Source organism: Squalius cephalus (genome assembly GCF_949319135.1).
Source record: "Squalius cephalus genome assembly, chromosome: 17".
Taxonomy (NCBI): domain Eukaryota; kingdom Metazoa; phylum Chordata; class Actinopteri; order Cypriniformes; family Leuciscidae; genus Squalius; species Squalius cephalus.
The window spans coordinates 34,311,343-34,335,466 of NC_137138.1; the positions used below are offsets into that span (position 1 = coordinate 34,311,343).

The window sequence follows — 24,124 nt, forward strand, 5'->3', positions numbered from 1 at the left end:
GGTTTCAACCCATGTTTCCTGAATAAATTACAATCTGACACTTCAAGACAACTAGGAATGTTAATAAAGAGAGAGAGAGAGAGAGAGAGAGAGAGAGAGAGAGAGAGAGAGAGAGAGATTGAGAGAGAGAGAGAGAGTTTTTTTCATCTACTTATTTGAAATGTATATGAAAACTTTAATCAATGTCAGCTGTCTCCTAGTGTGACCTGTTATACTTAGCCTATTGTTTCACTCATTTCCCACTCTGGGTTAGGGTTAGGCTACTGAGCTAAAACAATAATAATAATAATTACAACACATTTTAACAATACCCACAAAATTAGAAATGAGCACAAATACATTAACTGCAGACTCTTTATTTTGATCACTTATTTAAAATAAAAACAGCTCCAATCAAGTAAAGTTTACTTTTTTTTTTTTTTTTTTTTTTTTTTTTGCATCATAATTATAGGAACCCATTGACCATTGATTCAGAAATTAAATGAATGTCACCTCTTGGTGGCGCTCTTCCACTATAAATTCTTTTGCTGAAGCGTAAGCCTGCCACAAACATGCTTGACATCAACTGATTAAAGAGAGTCCACAGAATACCTGGTAAAACAGGTTGTGTGAGAAAGAAAGCACTAGAAAAGAGTGATATACTTTAAAATCACCATGAAATCAAAACCATACGCACAGTTACTTCCGGGTTTTCGATAAGCCAGCCTGGTTTCCAGTGAACTGTTAGCTGTCATTCTGTACGTTCTGTACAACGACACAAAACCATCAATGGTTGACTTTTTAATGTTGTATTTATATCTTAATGCAGTTATCACACTTACCTAACTTGCCAATAAACCAGTTTTATTGATTGCAATAAAGACTTGAGGCTAATGGAAGAAGAAACGCGATGTCGGTAACTGGACATGCACACGCTACATTTTCCAGCGCTTCAAATGTTTTTTCTATTCTTCAAAACATTATTTGCTCTTCCTTCTGAAATTGTCCTCATTTGTAAAACCTAATGTTTCAAGATGTAGGAAATCCAAAATTTGATAGAAAACACTTTTATTTAAAGGGATACTAAACCGTTTTTTCATATTAAACTATGTTATTCCCTTAACTAAGACGAGTTGATACATACCTCTCTCGTCTCAGTGCGTGCACTAAATCGCTCTGGCGCGCGGCGAAACTTTGTTAGCCCAGTTCATTCAATATGGGCCAAGCAGAGAAGCTACCAAACACCTCCACGTTTTCCCTATTTAAATACAGTTACTCGCGTAGTGTAACTCGACCTAGGACGGTGACACAAAACAAAACGTTGCGCTTTTCTAAGCGTGTAAAATGGATAACTATATTGTATGGCGGAATACCATAGCAAGTGCTTGGAAGCACTTCGACTTGGCGCAGTAATATCTTCACTAGAGGGAGCGGGGCCGGTGAGAGGATTTTTCACGAGTGAATTACTGCGCCAAGTCGCCATATCATTTTAAATATGGTGAGTATCTCTAAGTTTTGATATGTGATATTTCCATCTGAATAACCATGTCATGTCAACAAATGTAAAAGTCAGTCATATGTTTATTATCATGTTAATTATTGTCTTTCGCCCCAAACACCATACTTTTACATTCATTTATTGAAAAATGTTGCTTTAATAACCTTGAACAAAATTATTAAGACGACATTTGTCTCAAAATATATTCAACAATTTTAGCCATTCTTATTTGCTACTTAAATGTACAAAATAAAAATAAAAAACACACACATCAAATATTACATCAGTTTATCTCAGAATCAGCGTTGCGCTGCTGCCCGTGATCATGTCAAGGATCAGATGAATTTCCACGTGCATCTTGAAAAGCGGTTGTTTATGAAAGTTTTTGTGCATCTATGGTTTAGAGGAGAATAAAACCAAAGGCACGTTTAACCCCGGCGTGCCTTTAACCCCTACTCCTGCTGGAAACATTTGTTATGTCCCATTACACAAGATAAACTGATCTTATAAAACTCACAACAAACAATCAGCCTCATATTAGAAGTACACAGATGATTTGAGATGGCGAGTGTCATTAAAGGGATACTTCACCGATTAGCATTAAGCTTTGTATCAGTAGAAACCCGGTAGTATTCTCGAGTGACCGTGCTTCCCTCCCTCATGTCCCTCTGAGACGAGAGATTTATGTATTTTTTGTCTGGAAAAAATCCTCTGATGACGCAAAAATCGTCATTTTGCGTCATCGGAGGATTTTTTGGCCAGAGGCGAGAGACTCCAGCCAGTAGGAGGCGCTGTCCCGCATGTGTTCAACCCGCCCATAGAGGGATCTCACTCACAGAATGTACAAGCAGTGTCAGCCATCTTTCTTTGTAAGCTAAGCTAGCAGGCTCTTGTTCTGTGGAGAAAGCTGAGTAGTAGGGGTTACCATCCTCTTTTTCCCGGACATGTCCGGCCGTCGAGATCGTCCAGAATGTCCGGGATTCAGCTTTTGCGTTCTGCGGTCGCCATTCATTGTTTACATGCACACCTTTTGTTTCAGTCTAACTGAATTCATTCCGATTGGTGAATCTGAATGTAGTGTTTACATGAACGCTAAACAAGTGATCGGTTGATGTGCGTTTTAACATTGCTAAGAAAATTCCCGCTCCTCCGTGAGAGATACGAGACCGGCTCATCAGTAATGACGCCACCGGCCTCGCGCCGTTCTCCCGCGGCCCTCAGCCTCGTCCTGCTCGCCACAGTAAACATGATGAATGGCGACTGTAGAACGCAAAAGCCGAATTCCGGACATTTTGGGCTGCTTAACAGCGCACTCTTACCGGTAGGCGTGGCTTGGGAGTGGCCTCCTAGGGCAGCGAAGCAAGTGCATTCTGGGAGTTGTTGTCTTTCATCCACATGAGCCAAAAATACATTTTCTGGATTTTCTCAGTCTAGAAAGCTCCAAATTCAAAAATAATTTCACATTTATACTACATAAATGACCCATTTTAAATACACGTTCATCTTTCCAGAGGTGAAGTATCCCTTTAAGGAAACCAATAGTCTATTGATGATCAGTTGTAAGTGTGTGTCAGCATATTCTGTTGGACTGGATCTTCTTCTCTTCCTGATATTTACACTGTAGGTAGCGAGCGAAGGCTTGGCGGTACGTCTTGTTGAAAAGGGTGTAGATCAGGGGATTCACTCCCGAGGACACGTATCCCACCCAGACAAAGAAGTTAATGAGTTTATAGAGAACCTCACTGCAGTCGTCCCGACAGATCGCGATCAGCACGTTCGTGATGAAGAACGGAGTCCACATGATCAGGAAGAGGAAGAAGACGATCCCCAGGACTTTGGAGGCTCGTTGCTCGTTTTGTATTTTTTGCATCATGCCTTGATTATTTTGGTTTCGTGGAGCTCTGAACACACGTTTGCTGATCAGAAATGTGAACTTCTTAGTGGAGGACTCACTGTTGAGCAGACTCGTGTCTGTTATCTTGGCGGAAGAACATGTGGAGTTGCTCTTGCTCTCCTGCGGGAAAGATAAGCTGTGTTTCTGGAGATCCCGGAGAGTCAGGATATAGCAGACCACCATGATGACCAGAGGAACGAAGAAGGCCACGGATGAGCCCACCAGGACGAAGCGAGGCTCGTTCAACACGCAGATGCCGTTCACAAACACCTTCTGCTTATCCTGCAAACCCAGCACTGGAATGGGCAGCGACAACACTGAAAGAGAAGAAGAAAACAACAGCAAGAGTCAAGGATCACTTCAGAAAGCTTCACTTTCAAAAAATGTTTTGCTGATAATTTACTCACCCCGATGTCATCCAAGATATCCATGTCTTTCCTTCTTCAGTCGAAAAGAAATGAAGGTTTTTGAGGAAAACATTCCAGGATTTTTCTACACAGAATGGACTTCAATGGCAACCAACTATACCAATGTTCACAGAAGGTTCAAATGTCCGTCTCAATGCAGCTTCAAAGTCTCGACACGATCCCAGTCGAGAAATAAGGGCCTTTTCTAGTGAAACGATCGGTCATTTTCTAATGCCCGTCTTGTACCATCTCTGAGATGCGCCACGCATTACGTCATCACGTTGGAAAGGTCACAAAAAAATAAAAATAATAGTAATAATAAATTAAAACAAAGATGTCGGACGATTTTGAAGTTGGAGGAGAAAATGAGATGGAGTTTTTTGCCCTTCCCTAGCTTTCTGAACCGGAGTACACAGACAAATAACTTAGATAGATGACGTGACGCGTGACCTGAGAGTGCCGCATCTCAGAGATGAGCATTTGTGGTTAAAAAAAACACACAAAAAAAAAAAAATATATATATTTTAGAAAATGATCAATCGTTTCGCTAGATAAGACCCTTATTTCTCGACTGGGATCGTGTCGAGACTTTGAAGCTGCATTGAGACGGACATTTGAACCTTCTTTGAACATTGGTATAGTTGGTTGCCATTGAAGTCCATTCTGTGTAGAAAAATCCTGAAATGTTTTCCTCAAAAACCTTCGTTTCTTTTCGACTGAAGAAGGAAAGACATGGATATCTTGGATGACATCGAGGTGAGTAAATTATCAGCAACATTTTTTTTGAAAGTGAACTAATCCTTTAACCCATCTCGTGATCTCACCGGTTACACTATTTGATTTCACTTTATTTCCCTTTAACACATTCTGTTGACTATAAGTAATGTTGCACCCACATGTCTCCTAACTCTCATTAGAGTATTAGTAGAGTATTAGTAGAGTGGTATGGGTTAGAATAAGTTGACATGTAGTTGCAGAGTTACTTACAGTCAGTATAATGTCTGTTGGAGGAGCATCACAATAAAGAGTTAGCAGATATTAAGCAGAAATACTCTAATGAGAGTTAGTTGTTGTTGCAAAGTTACTTATAGTCAACAGAATGTTCAAAAAAGACCATCAAAATAAAGTGTTACCCATTATTTTATTACAGTTTGTCCCACTGAAATACGCTGTCAGTTTTAAAAAGGTAAAAGCTGTCAGAATACTTATTCAACTATCATATTTGATTGAGATAACGTGTAAACTGTCTGAGGCTGTTAGATGAGGATTAAATAGATAATTTGGTTTGTCCTTTCCTCCACAGTTGCAAGTTAGTAACAAATATTAAATTGTGTCTAGCACTGTAAAAAAAAAAAAAGTGTAACTGTAAAAGACAAAAAAAAAAAAAGTAATAACCTGTTAACTGGTTAACAGTAAATTCCAGTGCTAAATAAGGGAAAAACTGTAAGTTTATACATACTATATGCGGGGTAAAAATCTAACCCTACATTTTATGTAATTTTACAGTAAAACACTGTTAAATGTACCATTTTTTTTAAGTAAAAAGAACAAATCATCTTATATTTTACAGTGAAAATCTGTAAACTAACATTCACAGAATTCCCTGACACTTCACATTTAATGGTTTTTCTTCTTTCTTTCTTTTTATCAGTAATGTACATTATGTACATCTTATGTTTTTAATGTCAGGTATACCTATATGTTCTTTTTTCATTCAGTTTTGATTGTATTGTGTTTGCAGTTATTGTTAATTAGTTTATCTTCTCCTCTGTCCTCTGCCTGTTTGTCTCCAGGTTTCAGATTGATCTGAGTCCTCAGTGTTTCATTAATGATCTCGTTAGCTCCTTTGTTTGCTCGTTTATAAGCCCTCTGTTTCAGTTCAGTCTTGCATTGTTTAACGTCAGGTTGTATGTGGTTGTGGTTCCTTCGAGTAATTCTCCTGTTTATTGCTTTGATTCTTGAATTAAAGAGGTTTGATCATCTTTAATCTTATTTGTATGCTTGATTAGCTGTAAAATGTGCAGGTTGTTCTGTAAACTTGTTAACATTTTTATTGAATTATCTAGCAACCACAGCTGCCAGTTTTAATTCTGTAAAAACAACAGATTTGTTTTATTATTATTTTTTATTACATTTTATTTTTGTTAATTTTGTAATGGTCTAAAAATGTTTAATTTATAATTGCCTGATTTTCATTGTAGTTTCAGTTAAGCAACTGTGACTAAGAATAGATTTAGACTTTTTTTTATTTTATTTTATTTTATTTTATTTTTTAAAAAGAGAGCATTTTGTTTCTTTGGGCGATCCAGGGTGAAATACATATGACCGGCATAAACGATGCACACGGACTGACAACAGCAAATGAAAGTGCTTGAGATTGGGGTGGGATTAGCTATTATTACTATATTATAACAAAACCATAAGAGGAGCTGTGCAGAAATAATGAGCATTATGCATCAGAAATGCTGAATATGACATGAATATCATTCCTCCTGTTAGTGCCGTTTACAACAACCCCAGGGAGCGCGAGGAAACCGGGTCAGTCTGCTTGCCTGACTGCTTACATTATTGCATATATCCCATAGTGTCGGCCCAGATCCGGCCCACATCTGGCACACATGGACTCCACACATGCCAGATGAGAGCCAACCTTGTTGTATTTGTGCGAAAGGAGGTTTTTCACTGACAAGTAACAATCGAGATGTTCTGGCAAAGATTGCAAAGAGGAACTGGAACTGTTAAAAGTAATTCCCTTTAAAGGAAAAAACAAACAAAGCCTCAATTATCTGGAAATGTCTGAATCATTTTTCCAGTTATCCATGAATTACGTGGTGCTGAATCATTAAGGAAATACTCAAACCGTGGGTTACGAAATCAAAAGAAACAGGGCTTTTAAAGAGGGGGATACAGTAGAGCATTATAGGCTAAAAAGAGGAAGTGTGAAATTAAGAGGGACGTCTATAAGGAAGATCTCCAGTTAAAAATGAATGTGGGTTCTGATTGGGAGGGGTTGCATTTAATAACAGATCAGGATAGTAGGAAAAGAAATAATAGAATTAGTTGGAATGGATTCAGTTCAGATGCAGTTTTGTCACAGGATTTTAATACTTTTTATGTGAGATTTGATGATTTTAATCAGGAAATTGAGGATGTCGGATAAATGGAGAGGATGATTGTGTCCCTCTTGATGTGGGGGACAGTTTTAAAACAGTGTAAATTCAGGAAGGCTCCTGGGCCTGATAATACAGGGGGTCGATTACTCAAGCCAATTATTTCTGAAATGTTTGCTCTGTTCCTGCAATTATGAAAAGTCCCTGCGCGGTGGAGGCAGTCTACAGTGAGATCGGAATAATGAAATAATGCTATACTTCATTTAGAAATGATAAATTGATCATTAATAAAGTATGAAAATACAATTATTAAACACATTATAGATATGCTTATAAATCAAGAATAAAGCATTTATAGCTGTATTTATAAACTGCTTATTAATGCTTTATAAATGATGAATTAACTGTTTACTAATGCTTAACTAATGCTTAATAGCGCGCAGTTATTATAAAGTGTTACCAGACTTGGTAGAGTGTAGTTTCTTCCTGCACAGATCTTGCAAGATCTTTAAAATCACAGGAGACGGGATTCCTAAAGCCTGGAACACACCAAGCCGACGGTCGGCCGTCGGGCAGTTTCTGTGCGTCGGCCGACTAAATCTTCTCAGTGTGTTCCGCACCGTCGGCTGAAATTGGTCCTCGTCGGCTTTGTAACGGCCGATTCGACATGTTGAATCGGCGTCGGGCCGTCGGTGAAAGAGGGAACTCTGATTGGCTGTTCAGCTCAGTGAACGAGTCAATGCACGAGAATAATAGCAAAACAGCGAGCAAAGTCAAAGCGGTCCAGATAGACGCTGTTCTAATGATATGTCATCTTACCTGAGTGTTCCTCAGTGAATATTTAAATATTAACACGAGAGGAGTGGAATAAAGAAAGTGTTTAGCAGGATTGATATTCAAAACGGTAAGCGCGCACTGCTTTATTTGTGTATCTGCAGCCGCAGCGTCGGTTTCCCTTTCTGAATGACGAATATAGACGAATATATCTGCAGAAATAGACAGTTGTCTCATTTACACGCAGGCGCAGAACGCGCACGCTAGCTGACAGTCGGCTGTAGTTCTCTCGGTGTGTTCAAGTCATAGACAGTATAAGAAGTGGACAGAGCCATCTCATTGGAACTCAATTGAGACAAGTGAAGCCCATTTTTAGCGATTTTTTAGGACTTCCGTTCCTGGCGCGCAGACTCAAACCGACTCAAACAGAGCTTGACGACGTAGATGTGACGTGAGCAACCCGTCTGTCTTCTAGTAGCTGTGCCGAGAGAAATCTGAATCATTCCCTTCCGAAACTTGCAGAGACGGAGAGTGTGAGTAGGAGCTGTCCGTGAGCTGGAGCAGGAGCAACTTTTGCTAAGTATTCTGATTAATAATTTTGTCATTTTGCCTCCATGTCCCCCCGATCGCCCGCGAGCTTCTCCTCCTGTCCATACGGTAATCTCTCTGCTGTGCGACAGAGTCGCGTGGTTATGACGCAATCGTTAGCCTACTTTTACAAAAACTGCTTCTACGGGGCCATAATGTAAGACACAAGGTAATGGAGCCTTTTATACATTGTCGTGTTTCTTTAGAAATAAATAATGGACAAATGGAGTCTTCAAACGCCTCAGATGTGAAGTTATTCGCTGTCAAAGTGACGCCAAAATGAATGGGAGTCAATGGGATGCTAACAGCAGGTGAAGTTCTGCTACAAGATGGTGGCACGCGGCCGGCTTCAACTTCCGGTCGACTTCCTTCCCGCCTGGTTCAAGTGCAGCTTTTTACCCCGACGCGAGGCGACAACACAGTCTGCTCTCATCAGCGCTAGTTCGTCGGCGTCGGCTTGGTGTGTTCCAGGCTTAAAGGATCATAGACAGAACTCAGGACCCGGATCCCTCTTTTGGTCAGAGGCAGAGGTGTCAAAAGTATTCACATTCAGTACTCGGGTAGAAGTATAGATACTAGGGTTTAAAAAGACTTCTGTAGAAGTTGAAGTATGAACTCAAGCTTTTTACTCAAGTAAAAGTATAAGAGGACTGGTTTCAAAACTACTTAAAGTATAAAAGTAACTTTCCTTCGGAGGACTTTGGCCGCGGCGCACAACCAAATGTGACTACAGCCTCTCACAAGTTAGAAAGACACCACACCGCCAATCAGTTTAGCGATGTGTATTCAGGAGGCGGGAGTCAGATCTAAACCCTTTGTGTAATTGGCCATTTTTTTATTTATTTTTTAACGACGACAAGCCGGAATGAAAACAAGCCGAAATGAAATAGGAGTAACGAGGCTATTTTTAAAATGTAAGGAGTAGAAAGTACAGATAATTGCGTCAGAATGTAAGGAGTAGAAGTAAAAAGTCGTCTGAAAAATAATTACTCCAGTAAAGTATAGATACCCCAAAGTTCTACTTAAGTAAGGTAACGAAGTATTTGTACTTCGTAACTTGACACCTCTGGTCAGAGGCCTTTGCTGCAACTCAAGCTTAAACTTGAAGGCATCTGACTCATTCAACACTCTTTCCACTGGAAGTAAATCTTGGGTCAAATCCAAAGCCTTCTCATTCTTTGCTCGAAGTTCCTCTGGATTTTTTTTCGCCAAACATCTCCATTGTTACTTATCCATTTTGGCAGTGAAAAACCTCCTTTCGCTCAAATAGCAACACGGTCGTGACACAGAGAAACAGCCTTTTCCTCTGAATGTACTGACAACAGACAGTCATCCACATAACAACAATGCAAGGTTGCATCGATTACGTCCTCGCTGAAGTCTTGGTTGTCTTCTGTACACCTTCTGAGAGCACAGCCATATTAGAGTAAGGTCACCATCAGGCCACCAAAGAAATCTCAGCAAATCTGAGGAAACAAGGCTTCGATATCTGCCATGATCACAACTCTTTCCTTCCTGAATCTGGCTATCACTCATAGACTTGTAGGATTGAAAATAATCCAGGATATTTGCTGTTTTGCACCCCCTCTTTCACCACAAGGACCTTTCAGAGTCCTAAAGGCACGAGGGGCTGATAGTGATCAAGGCCTGTTGGTCTAGATGTGTGTGAACTTCAGGGGTCGATGACCTGTCACACCTTTAGTGCGGTGGGGGAAGGGTAATGATCTGATTGGTCAGTTTGAATGTCTCACATTTGGGCTTTAGTCACATGGTCAGGAAAGGATAAAAGAAGATTCTCTGATTCTCTGGGTCCCTTTCTCTCTCTCTCTCTCTCTCTCTCTCTCTCTCTCTCTCTCTCTCTCTCTCTCTCTCCCTTTATCTCCTCTTTCCTCTTACTCTCTCTCTCTCTCTCTCTCTCTCCCTTTACCGCCTCTTTCCTCTTACTCTCTACACACTCTCTCTCTCTCTCTCTCTCTCTCTCTCTCTCTCTCTCTCTCTCCCTTTACCTCATCTTTCCTCTTACTCTCTACACACACTCTCTCTCTCTCTCTCTCTCTCTCTCTCTCTCCCTTTACCTCCTCTTTCCTCTTACTCTCTACACACACACACACACACACACACTCTCTCTCTCTCTCTCTCTCTCTCCCTTTACCTCCTCTTTCCTCTTACTCTCTACACACACACTCTCTCTCTCTCTCTACCTCTCTCTCTCCCTTTACCTCCTCTTTCCTCTTACTCTCTACACACACACTCTCTCTCTCTCTCTCTCGCTCTCTCTCTCTCTCTCTACCTCTCTCTCTCCCTTTACCTCCTCTTTCCTCTTACTCTCTACACACACACTCTCCCACATATTAAGCTACTGTAACTGTGTTTATTTCCGTCGTTGGTATAAGTGGCAGTGGTTGGCCTTTTTCTTTTATTTCTTTTAACCCTGATGAGTGCTTGTGTGCTGAAATGTGTTTCTGTACAGTATTAACCATCATTAACCACAATCTTTTGAAACTCTGACACTGGATGCTTCATTCTCACCTATAGAAATGGTCCACACACTGATTATTTTGATCATGGTCTTGCGCAGCAAGTTGCTGCGGCCGTATTTCAACGGGTCACGGATGCCGATGTAGCGGTCCAGAGAGATGGCACACAGGTGCATGATGGAGGCTGTGGAGAACAGCACATCGAGGAAGATCCACAGGGGACACAGCAGGTCAGGGAGAGGCCAGGTGTGATCTGCAGACAGCAGGAGGAGGACGTTTCAGAAGATAAACCTAGCATTTTCACAGACCATTAATATGTTTCAGCGTGCACTTTTTTTCTGGTGCTCTTCGGGCATTTTTGAGCGAAAAATTTTACTTTTTTAAAAAAAATTCATCGGAGTGGTGACTTGCTATGTGAACACAAAAATAAATCATGGACATGATTCTAAAAGGTTAAATGGTCCTGTAAAAAATAGTCATAGTGCTCCTCGTGGTCAAAAATGAGCGCATTGGAAATGAATGGGAAACAAATTTCCTCTAGTGGAAGCGATCGGTACTGCAGCCAAACACACTCTCACTGAAAGATCATTTCTGGAGATATCATCCTCAAAGTTGGAACAGAACTTGTTTAGATTTATGGCTTTGTTTGTCTTGCAGTTTTAGAGTAAAACGTGTTTTTGACAAGAGAAAGATTTGAAATAGTATTTTTGTGCATTTTTTATGACAATAAACGTAAAATTCTGAAACTTTTTTTTTTTTAAGTTCACTTTTTAAACACTTTTTCAATTCAGCAATAATTTGCTAAGTGTCATCTCTGAAAAGAGATCAAACTTCAGTCTGTCCTTTAAATCATTCAAGATTTACAACAGTTTAAGTTGGAAAATACATTTTCAGGTGTATGCTCAAATCGTGAATAACTGGATTATAACTACTGCGTAAATATAATGTAGTATAAAATCCCACAAAATTACAAAATATTCCATCAAAAAACATTATCAAACTAAAATATAATACATTCCTTTCAATGAATAAAAAAAAAGTAATTTTTGACTGCCATGCGAAGAGGGTTAAGGCAAGACACTAGTAAAAATGTTAACTAATAGGTATCACCATACATAATTAATCACAGTATGTTAAGACACTTGTTTTGCATTACAAATTTTCTGAAATGTTTAAATATGCAAATTCTGCATTATCAAATTAAATATGCACTCATTTGCATACTTTTCTGGAACAGAAATCTGAAGAGTGGATAAAGCCAGGTCAGATTTTGTTGACATGTTACAGTCGAAGGTTAAAGGTTTATCACTCTATAAATCAGATAAAATAAACTCTTAAATGTGTATTTTGATTGTTTCCTTTTTCAGTGGTGCGAAAGAGGACACGTTATGGAGGCAAAATAGCTCAAAATCGTCTCGGGTTACGACTGTAACCTTTGTTCTCTGTGTCTCAGGAACTCTCAGGAACTCGAAAGGGAACTAAAAGTGAATACATGAAAAAACAATGGTTTTGTCTTGCCTAAATATGCTGTGACTAAGCATTCCTTAAGTTGTTCTACAAACAATAGATAGGCTATTATCAATAATAATCTGATATTACAATTACTTCAAACTGTAAAATTCAGGTGAATCTCACAAAGACATGTCTGGGCTATAACACACCGTTGCCATGAAAAACAGAGCGTTGCTATGGACGCAGGATTCTGACCGTAGAGACGGAACGGATTATTTTCTTTAGCGGAAGCAATACAATCGTTTTTAAATCAATAAACTCCTTTTTAAATCAATATTTTGTGTCAAATTATTGATTTATTTGGTGGGTAGCCATGTAATAAGCAGGATAATGTAGAGCGAGGCGGTTGTTATAGCAAATACAACAACAACAACAACAACAATTTTATTTGTATAACACATTTAAAAACAACTGGCGTTGACCAAAATGCTTAACAAGGCCAATAAGGGTAGACAATACAAGCACAAAAACCAGCAAAGATACACATCAAAGAGAAAAAGTCGGTCACATCAGGGTATATTAAAAGCTAGTGAAAAGAGATGCGTTTTCAGAGAAGTTTTAAAAAGTGTCAGAGTTTGGGCAGATCTGATATTGTGGGGTAGGCTATCCCATAGCTTGGGTCCATAAACTGCGAAAGCACGGTCACCCCTATTTTTTAATCTGGTCCTGGGGACTGAAAGTAAGTTCGAGTCCCATGATCTTAGTGATCTTGACTTAATTTCTGGATGAAGCAATTCAGATAGGTACTGGGGAGCTAAGTTCTGTATAGATTTAAAAACAAAGAGCAAAACTTTAAAATCTATTCGAAATTTAATCGGTAGCCAATGAAGCGAAATCAGAACCGGTGTAATATGTTCAAATTTACGTTTTCCTTTGAGAAGGCGTGCAGCTGCATTTTGGACTATTTGTAGACGGGTGATGTGTTTCTGAGGAATCCCAATATACAAGGAATTACAATAGTCCAATCTGGATGTTACGAAAGCATGCATAGCTATCTCAAAGTGCTTACCAGACAAAAATGGTTTAACCTTAGCTAAGAGACGGAGGTGAAAAAAACAGGACTTTACCACCGCACTTATCTGCTTTTCAAGGGTAATGTTGTTATCAATCCAGACCCCCAGATTCCGAATACAGGTGGTACTGTGGGGTGACAACGTTTGGAGGTCACAAACATGTGTACTACGATCACTGGGGCCAAACACGATAATTTCCGTCTTGTTTTCATATTACAACCCCTTCAAGCTCCGCTTCGCGTCAGGGTCCCGATCAGCCTGTCGGGGTTGTATTCGCTATAACAACCGCCTCGCTCTACATTATCCCTTACTTATTTGGCATAAAAACAATGAATCCCATTCAAGGAAACTTATTAAAAAAAAATGTATGACAGTAAAAAAAACAAAAAAAACATGTATTTTTAGAGAGCTTTTGTGAGACTCGTTTGCTTTAAAAACATTTTCAGACTATTTATGTGCATTTGTTGTTTAAAAAAGAAAGAAAAAAGCATGGCACTTACTGTAAAGAATACTAATAAGTGAGGCTGGCATGACCAGGAATCCCACCAGCATGTCCGCTACGGCCAGCGAGCACAAGAAGTAGTTGGTGGCATTGTGAAGCTTGCTTTCGATGGACACCGCCATGATCACCAGTATATTCCCAGCAACAGTGAAAAATATAATGGCCAGGATGAACAGAGCTGCCCAGCTCTTCCCCGTGTGTTGTGTGTCCTCTAATTCGGAGAAGTTGGATTTGAAATAGCTGTTGTTGTTGACGTCCAAAGAGACGTTCCAGGCGTTCAATAAAGCCATTGTGGGAAAGGTAGAACTGAAGTCTGATAAGGCTCTCAGCGACTGTCAGTGTTGTTGATTCTCTATGATACTGTATGTGTGATCAGTTTCGGGTGTCAAATGACTTCAGGCCGTCTTCGGTACAACTGCTTACTCTACTGGTTGTGAATCCTACACCTAAACACACAGTAGTACTGTTTAGATTAGGAGATAGACATGATTTCAAATATCATCATTTTCTGTAAAGCAACAATGTGCACCGTGAAAAGTGCTATATAAATAAATGTAACTATAGATAGATTGATAGTTCCTGTGAAGAGGCTGTGCACATCCTATTCGTTTGAAATCATTATTATCAAATATTGACACATGCAAATGTCTGTTTAAACTCAGAGTGAAATGTCTTATCTAAATTCTTGTAGGAAAAAGATCAAAAGTGTTATGAGTTGAATAATTCAGCGCTGACTTCTGTTTTATCTGATAACAAATAGTTTGATGATATTATCTAGAAGATATCTTCATACCTTGAGAACAACTGATGTGTTATGACTCAAAAATCTGTCAATTTGTTAAGTTTTGCTAAACGTGTTGATGCAAACAAAATGGGGGGGGGGGGGGGGCTACATCATATTACCTTGAATACTTATGGTTAACCAGCATGTGCTAAAATCACTACACATTCGTAAATATAGTTGTACAGTTGTACACCCCATCGTTGTCGTAATCACAGGCAATGGTAACCCCTGCAAAACTGCAACATACAGAAACTACCATAAATCCAAACATAACAGAATATTAACCAGTAAACACCTACACATCTCTCACTATATCAATCTTGTGCAAAAACACACAAAATAACACTTAATTTCAGCATTTATTTTCCCTAGTGAAAAAAAGTATACTTTATTGTACTATCTTTAAACATGTGAAAAGTATTTTTACCTATTTTCACAATACAACTTTTAACACACTTTAAAATAATTGTACTTTAGTATATTTTAGAAAAATATATTTTAGAAAAAAATACTTGAAGTGAAAATTCTGTTTATTTTTTAAAAGTGCATTTATTTGCACTTTATTAAAAATGTATTTTAGGTATATTTTAACTGTGTGCTGGAATTGATCAATGCATTGAAAGTATACTTTCAAAATACATTATAGTATACAATAGTATTTTGTACAAAGAATAGCTAAGTTTTATTTGTCTATTAATGTGCATTTGTTATTGAAGACAAAGTATGCAATTTAGTACACAAAAGTACACTGAATACACTTATGCTTTACTACAATTTAATTACAACTAAAATATACTTAGTACAAAATTAGTTGTTTTAAAATAGCACATTTAAGTTAACTAGTCATTAACACACTTGAAGTATCCTGATAATTAGTCTGGCTGCAAGTGCAAACCATGCTGCAACTCATTCAGTTTAAGTTCAGCTTAATATAATCAGATTTTGAGTTTACATAACTCTTTTCTATTAAATACAATGAACTTTTAGTAATACTTGAGTGAATATTTCAGTTTTCAGGTTTATGTTCTGTTTCTATGGACTTTTAGTTGATTTTACCCTGTTTTCATGTTTCTGTTTCATTGGCTCCTATGTTCCCGCTCTTTATTGGTTGCTATGGTTTTTGATTAGTGCTCTCACTTGTGTCTAGTTAATCATCTTGTTCAGTCTCTGTGTATTTAAACCCTCTGTTCAGTTTAGTTCAGTGTCTGGTGTCTTCAATGTTAAGGTTGGTTTGTGTTGCTCCTTTGCACTTCTCCTGTGCCTTCCTATGCCAGAGTGTTTTGCTTTGTTTATTTAGTTTAATAAAGTTAGACTGCTGCTAATGGATCCTCTACTTGCTCCAACCTGTGACAAAATGCAAGTCCTTTAAAAAAATAATGGATCTTACAGCATTTCTTCCAGACAACCAGCTGTTGTCCCTATCCCCAAAAGGAGGAATATGTATGGAATTCTATGTTCCAATGTTGAGTTTAAAGAAGTGCTGTTAATGGACTGTTTTCACGCTGGTTTGGATGAACCCCTGTATTCTCTGAACCCTGGAGCAATACATCCTCTATGCCCTTCTGCTCATAAGGTCCATGCTCACCTCGGGCCCCATGCCTACATTTGACCCAGAGCCCAGAAAGCCCTCAGCCACACCCACTACAAACGATATGCCAAAGCCCACCGCCATGAAGCCTGAGCCAGTGGTAATGCCAGAGGCCATCTTTGTCCCAGAGCCCGTGCCGAAATGCAGAGTCTGTCAAGGTGCAAGAGCCGGTACTGATGTCCGTCCCAGAGGGAGTTTTAGTGGAGTTCAAAGGTATGGACTGGAGCTCTGACCATAATCCCACCACTAAAGGTGTGCTGTGCGAGGAACCCAAGGTTCCCATGGCAACCCATGGTATGACGAGCTGGATGATTTAATTCCTCAAAGCCTCCAATCTCAGTTGATCCCACCCCCTCTTCACATCTCCTTTGTCGACGCTGGTCCCGCCCAGCCTCAAGTCTCCATCACCAGTGGTCCTGCCCCTGACAACACCATTCTGTTCCTCTGCCCCACTTCCATTGCCTCCCTTCAGCCCCCACGACCCGTCCAGCTACTCTGATCCGCTTTGGGCTTCCCGGTCTCCAGTTCTGCCCTGGTGTGTTGATCCCCTGTTCTCCACTCGGCCAGCTGACCCATTAGCTCCACCTCGGCCCTCTGACCCATTGGCTCCACCTTGGTCCCTTGTCCCTCTGGCTCCACCTTAATCCTCGTCCCTTTGGCTCCACCTCGGCCCTTTGACCCTTTGGCTCCACCTTGATCCCTCGTCCCTCTGGCTCCACCTTGATCCCTCGTCTCTCTGGCTCTACCTTGGTCCCTTGTCCCTCTGGCTCCACCAAAATCCTTGACCCTTTGGCTCCACCTTGATCCCTCGTCCCTTTGGCTCCACCTTGATCCCTCGTCCCTCTGGCTCCACCTTGATCCCTCGTCTCTCTGGCTCTACCTTGGTCCCTTGTCCCTCTGGCTCCACCAAAATCCTTGACCCTTTGGCTCCACCTTGATCCCTCGTCCCTCTGGCTCCACCTTGATCCCTCGTCCCTCTGGCTCCACCTTGGTCCCTCGTCCCTCTGGCTCCACCAAAATCCTCATCCCTTTGGCTCCACCTTGATCCCTCATCACTCCGGCTACACCTCGACCCTCAACCCCTCTGGTCCCACCGGGCTCCTCCTTCCCTCCGGTTCCACCATTGTCCTCACTCCCACTGGTCTGCACTCCAGGCCTACAGTCATCTTTAGGCGTGTTGGACATCGGCTGCGGCTGGATGAAACTGATCTGTGAGAGTTGCCGAGTACAGGCGGGAGGAGCTGAAAACTGAGATGTGAAGTCGGACACTTTCTGCTTCCCGTAGTGACGATCGCACTGTTTGCATACTTTACCACCGCTGAAGTGAAATAAATGCAATATTTGTCAAATACACAGACTTTTCAGAAACTTTTTTATTCAATACTTTATGTACAGTACTGCTAAATACGGCGTCTGTTTGTATAAGAATAAAGTTCAACATAAGCCTATATGCTATCAATGACGTGGGGTGTACGTTTTTTTTTTTAAATCAATTTTTGATAAACATGACACAATATGATATTGCGACTACATGAAAAGAGATTTTACTGTTTTAAAAAACAGATTTGTGAGCCTTAGTGAAACTGAAGGTGTGAGAATAAACACGAAACACACGTGATCGTTGTCATGCGGTGAATCCGCCCAGTCGTGGATCAGCTGTGTCGTCATCAGAGCTTGTGCAGAAACTGCGCAGAATGAATCAGCCGCTGCTCTCGAATCGTTTTCGCGGTACTTTGATGGCATATGTCAGTCATGTGGCGTCGGCGCTGTCTCAAGTCGGACACAATATGTAACCGCCATGCACTGCTTCAAATCATCTGCCGACCGGTCTGCGCAGTGGGTCTCCACCTCTCCCAGCTCCACTTCAGTCTGTCGGGCTCCTGGTTCTTCCCTCCACTGGTTCCCCTGGAGGCCTTCATCTTACGGGCTCTGCTCTGGGTCACTCCCTTTGTCATCTTCCTTCTTTTTAGTTTAATAAATTTAGACCACTGCTAACGGATGGACTACTTGCTTCATTGTGGACCCAACCCATGACATCAGTAATATTTAAGCATTTTTTAGGTTAGTTTTTAAAGTTTAGTTTTATAGTATGACCTGAACCTGTCTCTATTTTAACCGCCTCAGAATGAGCACTGTAATATCATCATAAAGACAGTGCATGAGATGCACAGATGTGGTTGTATTGTTTCAATTTTGGTCTTTTGTTCACACAAAGCTATCATATATGTTCATGCCTACACTAGTATACAAACAATATATAATTTTTTTTGTTTGAATCATACCCTCATTGTGGGCTGAGCCCCCCTAATACTGAAATCCTAGAATCGCCCCTGAACATTATCCTCTTTTAATGTTTACTATGAAAGAAATTAGGGTGAGTACACTGAGTAATGACAGCACTTGCATTTTGGGGAAAACTATTTCTGTGCATGTGATCTTTTTTTTTTTTCACACTTGAATAATGAGGAATGTAAACGAGCGTGACTTGACTTGATTTACATTGCTCACAGTAATTTGCATAAGAACTTTCTTTCTTGAACTTTTTTTGCCTGAGGCAAAAAATGACTCTTTACCATGTGGCGAAAACAGAATGATTGCAAAATGTTATGCTTATAAGAAATAAGGATGTGATAGAAATTAATCATAGAACAGATTTAAAAGGAAAATTGTTTCATTTTCAAAGGTGTGGGGGTGGGGGGGGGGGGGGGTGGGTGGGTGTATCATACAAATGCATTTTAATTACACTTGTGCAAAAATGAATGATAGCAAGCAGATATTTCACTATATATTGCCACGATAAAGGCATTATCACAATGCTTGTTTATGCAAATCTTACTAAACTGTTATCCTGCCGGCATTTAAGCATTCTGCCAAGAATGCAACTAGAGCAAGGAACTAGTTCAGCAACATGTCAATTCAGCACACAAAAGAAAAAACACAAATGCAAAGCAGCACTTGTCAACATCACTCATAAGGAAAGCTCATTAAACAAATATTTGAAAACAAACTTAAACTCATGATAAACGTGGAGGAGGAAGAATGTTGTATGAATTTATGAACTGACATGTGATGGGAAAAAAGTAAGTGAACCTCTGTCACAACTCACTGAAGGAGTCAATAAAGGAAAGAGTTTGGAAGTGTGGGATGCACAGGTGCATACAAAGCCTGGTTACTGATAAATCTGTTCTTCTTAAGAAAGATTGGTTGGTGTGAATCAAACCTCCATCCTAAACGCTTTCACAGGATCTTAAAATTGCACTAGAGAGATGCAGGGCTCTATATTAACAATGTATGCTCATGGTTTAAAGTGTACGGCTCAAGTGCGTCTGAATCTGAATTTTGCTAGTTTAATGACGGGGAAAATGGTTGGCGCTCCCGGCGCGTGGTCTAAAAAGGTTGTCACTATTCTCTTAATGAGTAATGAGTCTCATCTCCTATTCCATTTAAAAGCCAGTTGCGCTCGAGCCATGGCGGATTCGCTATTTCCATGGAGGAGTTTGCAATCGGAAAGACTGAACGCTTCTCTAGCGAGGAAACGGATCTGCTCGTGCGTGAGGTTAAAGGGATACTTCACCTCTGGGAAGATGAATGTGTATTTAAAATAGGTCATTTAAGTAGAAGAAATGTGGAGAAATTTTTGAATTTGGAGCTTTCTAGACTGAGAAAAGCCAGAAAATGTATTTTTGGCTTATGTGGATGAAAGACAACAACTCCCAGAATGCACTTGCTTCACTGTCTCAGGAGGCCACGCCTACCGGTAAGAGTGCGCAGTTTAAAACAACAAAGCTAGCCTACGTGATGAGTTTGAGAGGGATTTAGAGATCGTCCAAAATGTCCGGGATTCGGCTTTTGCGTTCTACAGTCGCCATTCATCATGTTTACTGTGGCGAGCAGGACGAGGCTGACGGCCGCGGGAGAACGGCGCGAGGCCGGTGGTGTCATTACTGAGACGCGCCGGGTCTCGCATATCTCACGGAGGAGCGGGAATTTTTCTTAGCAATGGTAAAACGCACATCAACCGATCACTTGTTTAGCGTTCATGTAAACACTACATTCAGATTCACCAATCGGAATGAATTCAGTTAGATTGAAACAAAAGGTGTGCATGTAAACAAGGAATAGCGACCGCAGAAAGCAAAAGCCGAATCCCGGACATTTTGAACGATCTCGCCCGCCGGACAAGTCCGGGAAAAGGAGGATGGTAACTTACTCAGCTTTCTCCTATTATTCAGCTTTCTCCACAGAACAAGAGCCTGCTAGCTTAGCTTCCAAAGAAAGACGGCTGACACTGTGTGCATTCTGTGAGTGAGATCCCACCTCCTATGGGCGGGCTGAAAACATGCGTAACAACGCCATCTACTGGCTGTAGTCTTTAGCCTCTGGCCAGAAAATCCTCCGATGACGCAAAAATCGTCATTTTGCGTCATCGGAGGATTTTTTCCAGACAAAAAATACATAAATCTCTTGTCTCAGGGGGATATGAGGGTGGAAAGCATGGTAATTCGAAAATACTACAGGTTTTCTACTAATACAAAGCTTAATGCTAAATCCTGAAGTAACCCTTTAAAGCAGACCATCTAAGTGTACGCGCGTTGTGTATAGGCGCACATTACTAACGCGCTCTTTAAATAACAAAAAAAAACAACAACTTTATTTCAGTTCCTCAAAATAGCAACGCTCCAACAATGCGCCAGAACATTCGCTTCCGCTTCAAGCCGGACTCGTCTCGCGCTAACGGTAATGACGTCCACGTTTTGATTTTGGCTAATCAATTTTGGCGAATGCAAACAACGTGATTATTGTTCACGAGTCCAACATCCAGTCATCCAGCCACCCAAGAAAACTTGTAATCTACCTGAGGGAATAATATGCTCAAAAAACATTTCTGATTATTATTATTTTTTTCCAGGACGCTGTGATGAATATTAAGTTCATAAGAGATTTATTTGAAATAGAAAGCTTTTGTAACATTATAAATGTCTTTGCTGTCACTTTTGATTAATGTAATGCATCCTTGCTGAATAAAAGTAGGCGATTACTTTCTTTAATTTCTTTCCAAAAAAAAAAAATCTTACTAACCCCAAACTGTAGGCCTAGTGTATAGTTAAAAAATCTTTCTATTTTAGATAAATGCTGTTATTTTGAACGATGGCTTGTTTGTAATGTGACATTATTTTTATGTATGACATTAAAATTATTTTTAGAATTAAATTGTACATAAATAGGTTAAGCAAAACAAATGTGTTTATGTCTGATAACCTTTTAACACATACAGACACTGCAGACACTGAAATGACGTAGGCTACATTGTGTGATACAGTACAAATATTTTGAGTGTCCCTCATTTTCCTTTTCTGAAGTTGGCAACCCTAATGCTAGAGCACAAACTGCTGGAAGAGTCTACAAAAGCATCCACAGTATAAGTGTCTACAAATGCAGGAAACTCTGGATTGTTGCTACTCTGCGAGGAGAGGACATCTTTCACAGATCACTCTAAGAAACACAACGGACAATCTGAGAAAGACTTTTACCACTTCATATACAAAAATATATGAATCTGACGCACGTTCACACACAAACGTATGCACTCTCGTCAATACAACACGCATGTGTCGTGCTGCATTAAAGATTCATATTTTGTAAATAAAGTGGTAAATTATGTCTTTTTGCGCGAACAAAGCACTCGCATCGCTTCATAAAGCTGAGGTTAATCCACTGGAGTCGCATTGATTACTATAATGATGTCTTTACCTTTCTTGGGCTTGAAAATGGTTGTCAACTATAACTATCAAGAAAACACAGAAAAACTGATCAACTGAAAAATGTTCCCCCGGGAATGGTCCATATTGGCCCAAATGCATGTGCTATTTACGTGAAAAAAAAAAAATGGTAACAATAATACACATGGTATTTTTTAGTAGTTTTTAAGGCTTGATTTCTTTAATGGAATCTACATATCATGTCAAATCTCCTAAAATATTTAGTCTATGACACAATGAATTTATTATTTTTAAGTGAAATGTGCTTATTTTAAGTTGACTCTCAAAAGTGTGAATGGAAATGACCTCTTTATATTTGACTTTGAGTTATGTTGTGCAATTAAAAGGCTGTATGCTGCACAAGTCTCAACATGCTTCATATTATTAGAACAAACATGCAGTTATTCATAACATAACCATAAGAATTATGAACCATAAAAAAAAAAAAAAATGTATCTCTTGGTTTCATTAATGAAATATTCTTAATATTTTCTATACAACACTGAACCACAATTGTATTAATAAAATATAAACACTATTTTTAATTATCACCTTTTTTTTAAATAAAAAAATGACATGACCTATAATTAATTTTTTACAGTGGAGGTTTTGCTGCTGAAGGAGGATCTACAAGTTACTAAATTCAAGGGTTCACTTACTTTCTTCACCCTGAATGATCAATGATTCAATAAAGATGTGAAAAGTACAGTTGTTTATGTGTGTTATTATTTTAGTCAGACCCATTTTATATTTAGTGTCTTTAGTATGTTCTAAAATTTAAATAAATAATTTGATACAATGCACTTATGTACATATTCATGTTCTTACATTGTGCTTATATATATATATATATATATATATATAATACATTTATGTAATTACAGGTGTAATTAATTTCTGTAATTACATCCATAAATACACTGTTGACCTTCACACACACATGTTAACGCACCCTTAAACCCATACCACCAAACCTGTCCCTAATTTTACCCATATCTCACCTCAATAACAGCACAAGTGTTTCACAAAACAACATCAACACAATAATTACATTGTACCTGAGTCACTCCACGAAACCGGTACGATTTGGACTTACACATTTTTGGATTTTTTACCAATATGTATTACTTTTCTATACATATTTAACTTCCAGAAAAACATGTTTTCCCACCTCAGACATCAAATCCCTATTATTATTGGTAATTATTTTAAGATATGGGCACTATCAGTCTTCAACCCCGTTATGGACACTATGACTCTCTGAATATGATTATAATATATATTTGTAATGAAATCAACATTTTCCTACTCATCAGATGTCCCTCACAGTAATTCAGTAATTGTAAATGTAAAATGTACATATAATTTTAAACTTATGCTATACTAAAAGCCTGAAATGGGCACTTTTTGTGACAGCAACCTCAAAGATGTGGCTTAACTTTAACAGTATTCTTATGATTGCTCTGAACATTTCAGACTAAGTTCAACAAACATTACATTAGTTATTCATAAACTTAAAAAAATTATTAATAAAAATGTAGGTGTGACGGTGTTGAGACTACAAATACAGCTTAACATATATAATTTGATACAATGCACTTATTGTGTACATATACATGTTTTTACATTAATCTTATATTTAAAAAAAATTATAATAATACATACATGTAATTACAGGTATAATTAATTTCTATAATAAGTAACTCTCTCCTGTTTTATAAATCATTCTTAAGACTCCAGACTACTTATTCACCATAATCAAACGAATAGCCACTCAAGATCTTACCCTTGTTTTGCTGCCCTGTGGTCATAGTGTGTGTGTGTGTGTGTGTGTGTGTGTGTTCGCTCCTCGCGCTGTCGCAGTGAAGTGCGCGCGCATCCGCGAGTCTCATTTATCAGCGCAGGAAAGTGTGTGTTTCTGAATGAGGGCTGGACATTATATTACAAACATGCTTTCAGTTTCATCTTGAAGTGCAATAAGACGAGTGTTAGTGTGCATCACTATTACAGTTTTTCTCAATTGCTAAAACACTAAACCCCATTCTCTGAACCAAATTCTCAATAGTCTAAACCAATTTGTTGAATCACACTTTCTGTAAAACATTAAACAAGTTCAGGTAGTTAAAACACTGTTTGCAGATCTCATGCACTCTTTTTTCAAAACTCTAAACACATTCTCACTCATTAAAACACATTTTACACTGTGATGCACTTATGTTTCAAAATGCTAAACACAGGC

The 24,124-nt window shown here is 39.2% G+C and overlaps 1 protein-coding gene across 1 annotated transcript; it reads right to left on the reverse strand.

Moving 5' to 3' along the window:
- Positions 1 to 1,102: 1,102 nt before the first annotated feature.
- LOC307144626 (5-hydroxytryptamine receptor 2A) lies at positions 1,103 to 23,749 on the reverse strand. The gene is made up of 4 exons (XM_079847173.1): positions 23,672 to 23,749; positions 13,753 to 14,200; positions 10,780 to 10,980; positions 1,103 to 3,688 (listed from the first exon to the last, which is right to left on the reverse strand). The coding sequence occupies exons 2-4, from the start codon at positions 14,042 to 14,044 to the stop codon at positions 3,048 to 3,050; spliced, it is 1,134 nt and encodes a 377-aa protein (XP_079703299.1). The 5' UTR covers positions 14,045 to 14,200; positions 23,672 to 23,749; the 3' UTR covers positions 1,103 to 3,047.
- Positions 23,750 to 24,124: the final 375 nt, after the last annotated feature.

Coding starts and splice junctions, on each gene's coding strand:
- LOC307144626 (XM_079847173.1), bottom strand. CDS start 14,044: ATGGCTTTATTGAACGCCTGGAACGTCTCTTTGGACGTCAACAACAAC. Junction 10,981..13,752: donor ACTTATTAGTATTCTTTACA/GTAAGTGCCATG, acceptor TGCTGTCTGCAG/ATCACACCTGGCCTCTCCCT. Junction 3,689..10,779: donor TGTGTGGACCATTTCTATAG/GTGAGAATGAAG, acceptor CTTCTCTTTCAG/TGTTGTCGCTGCCCATTCCA.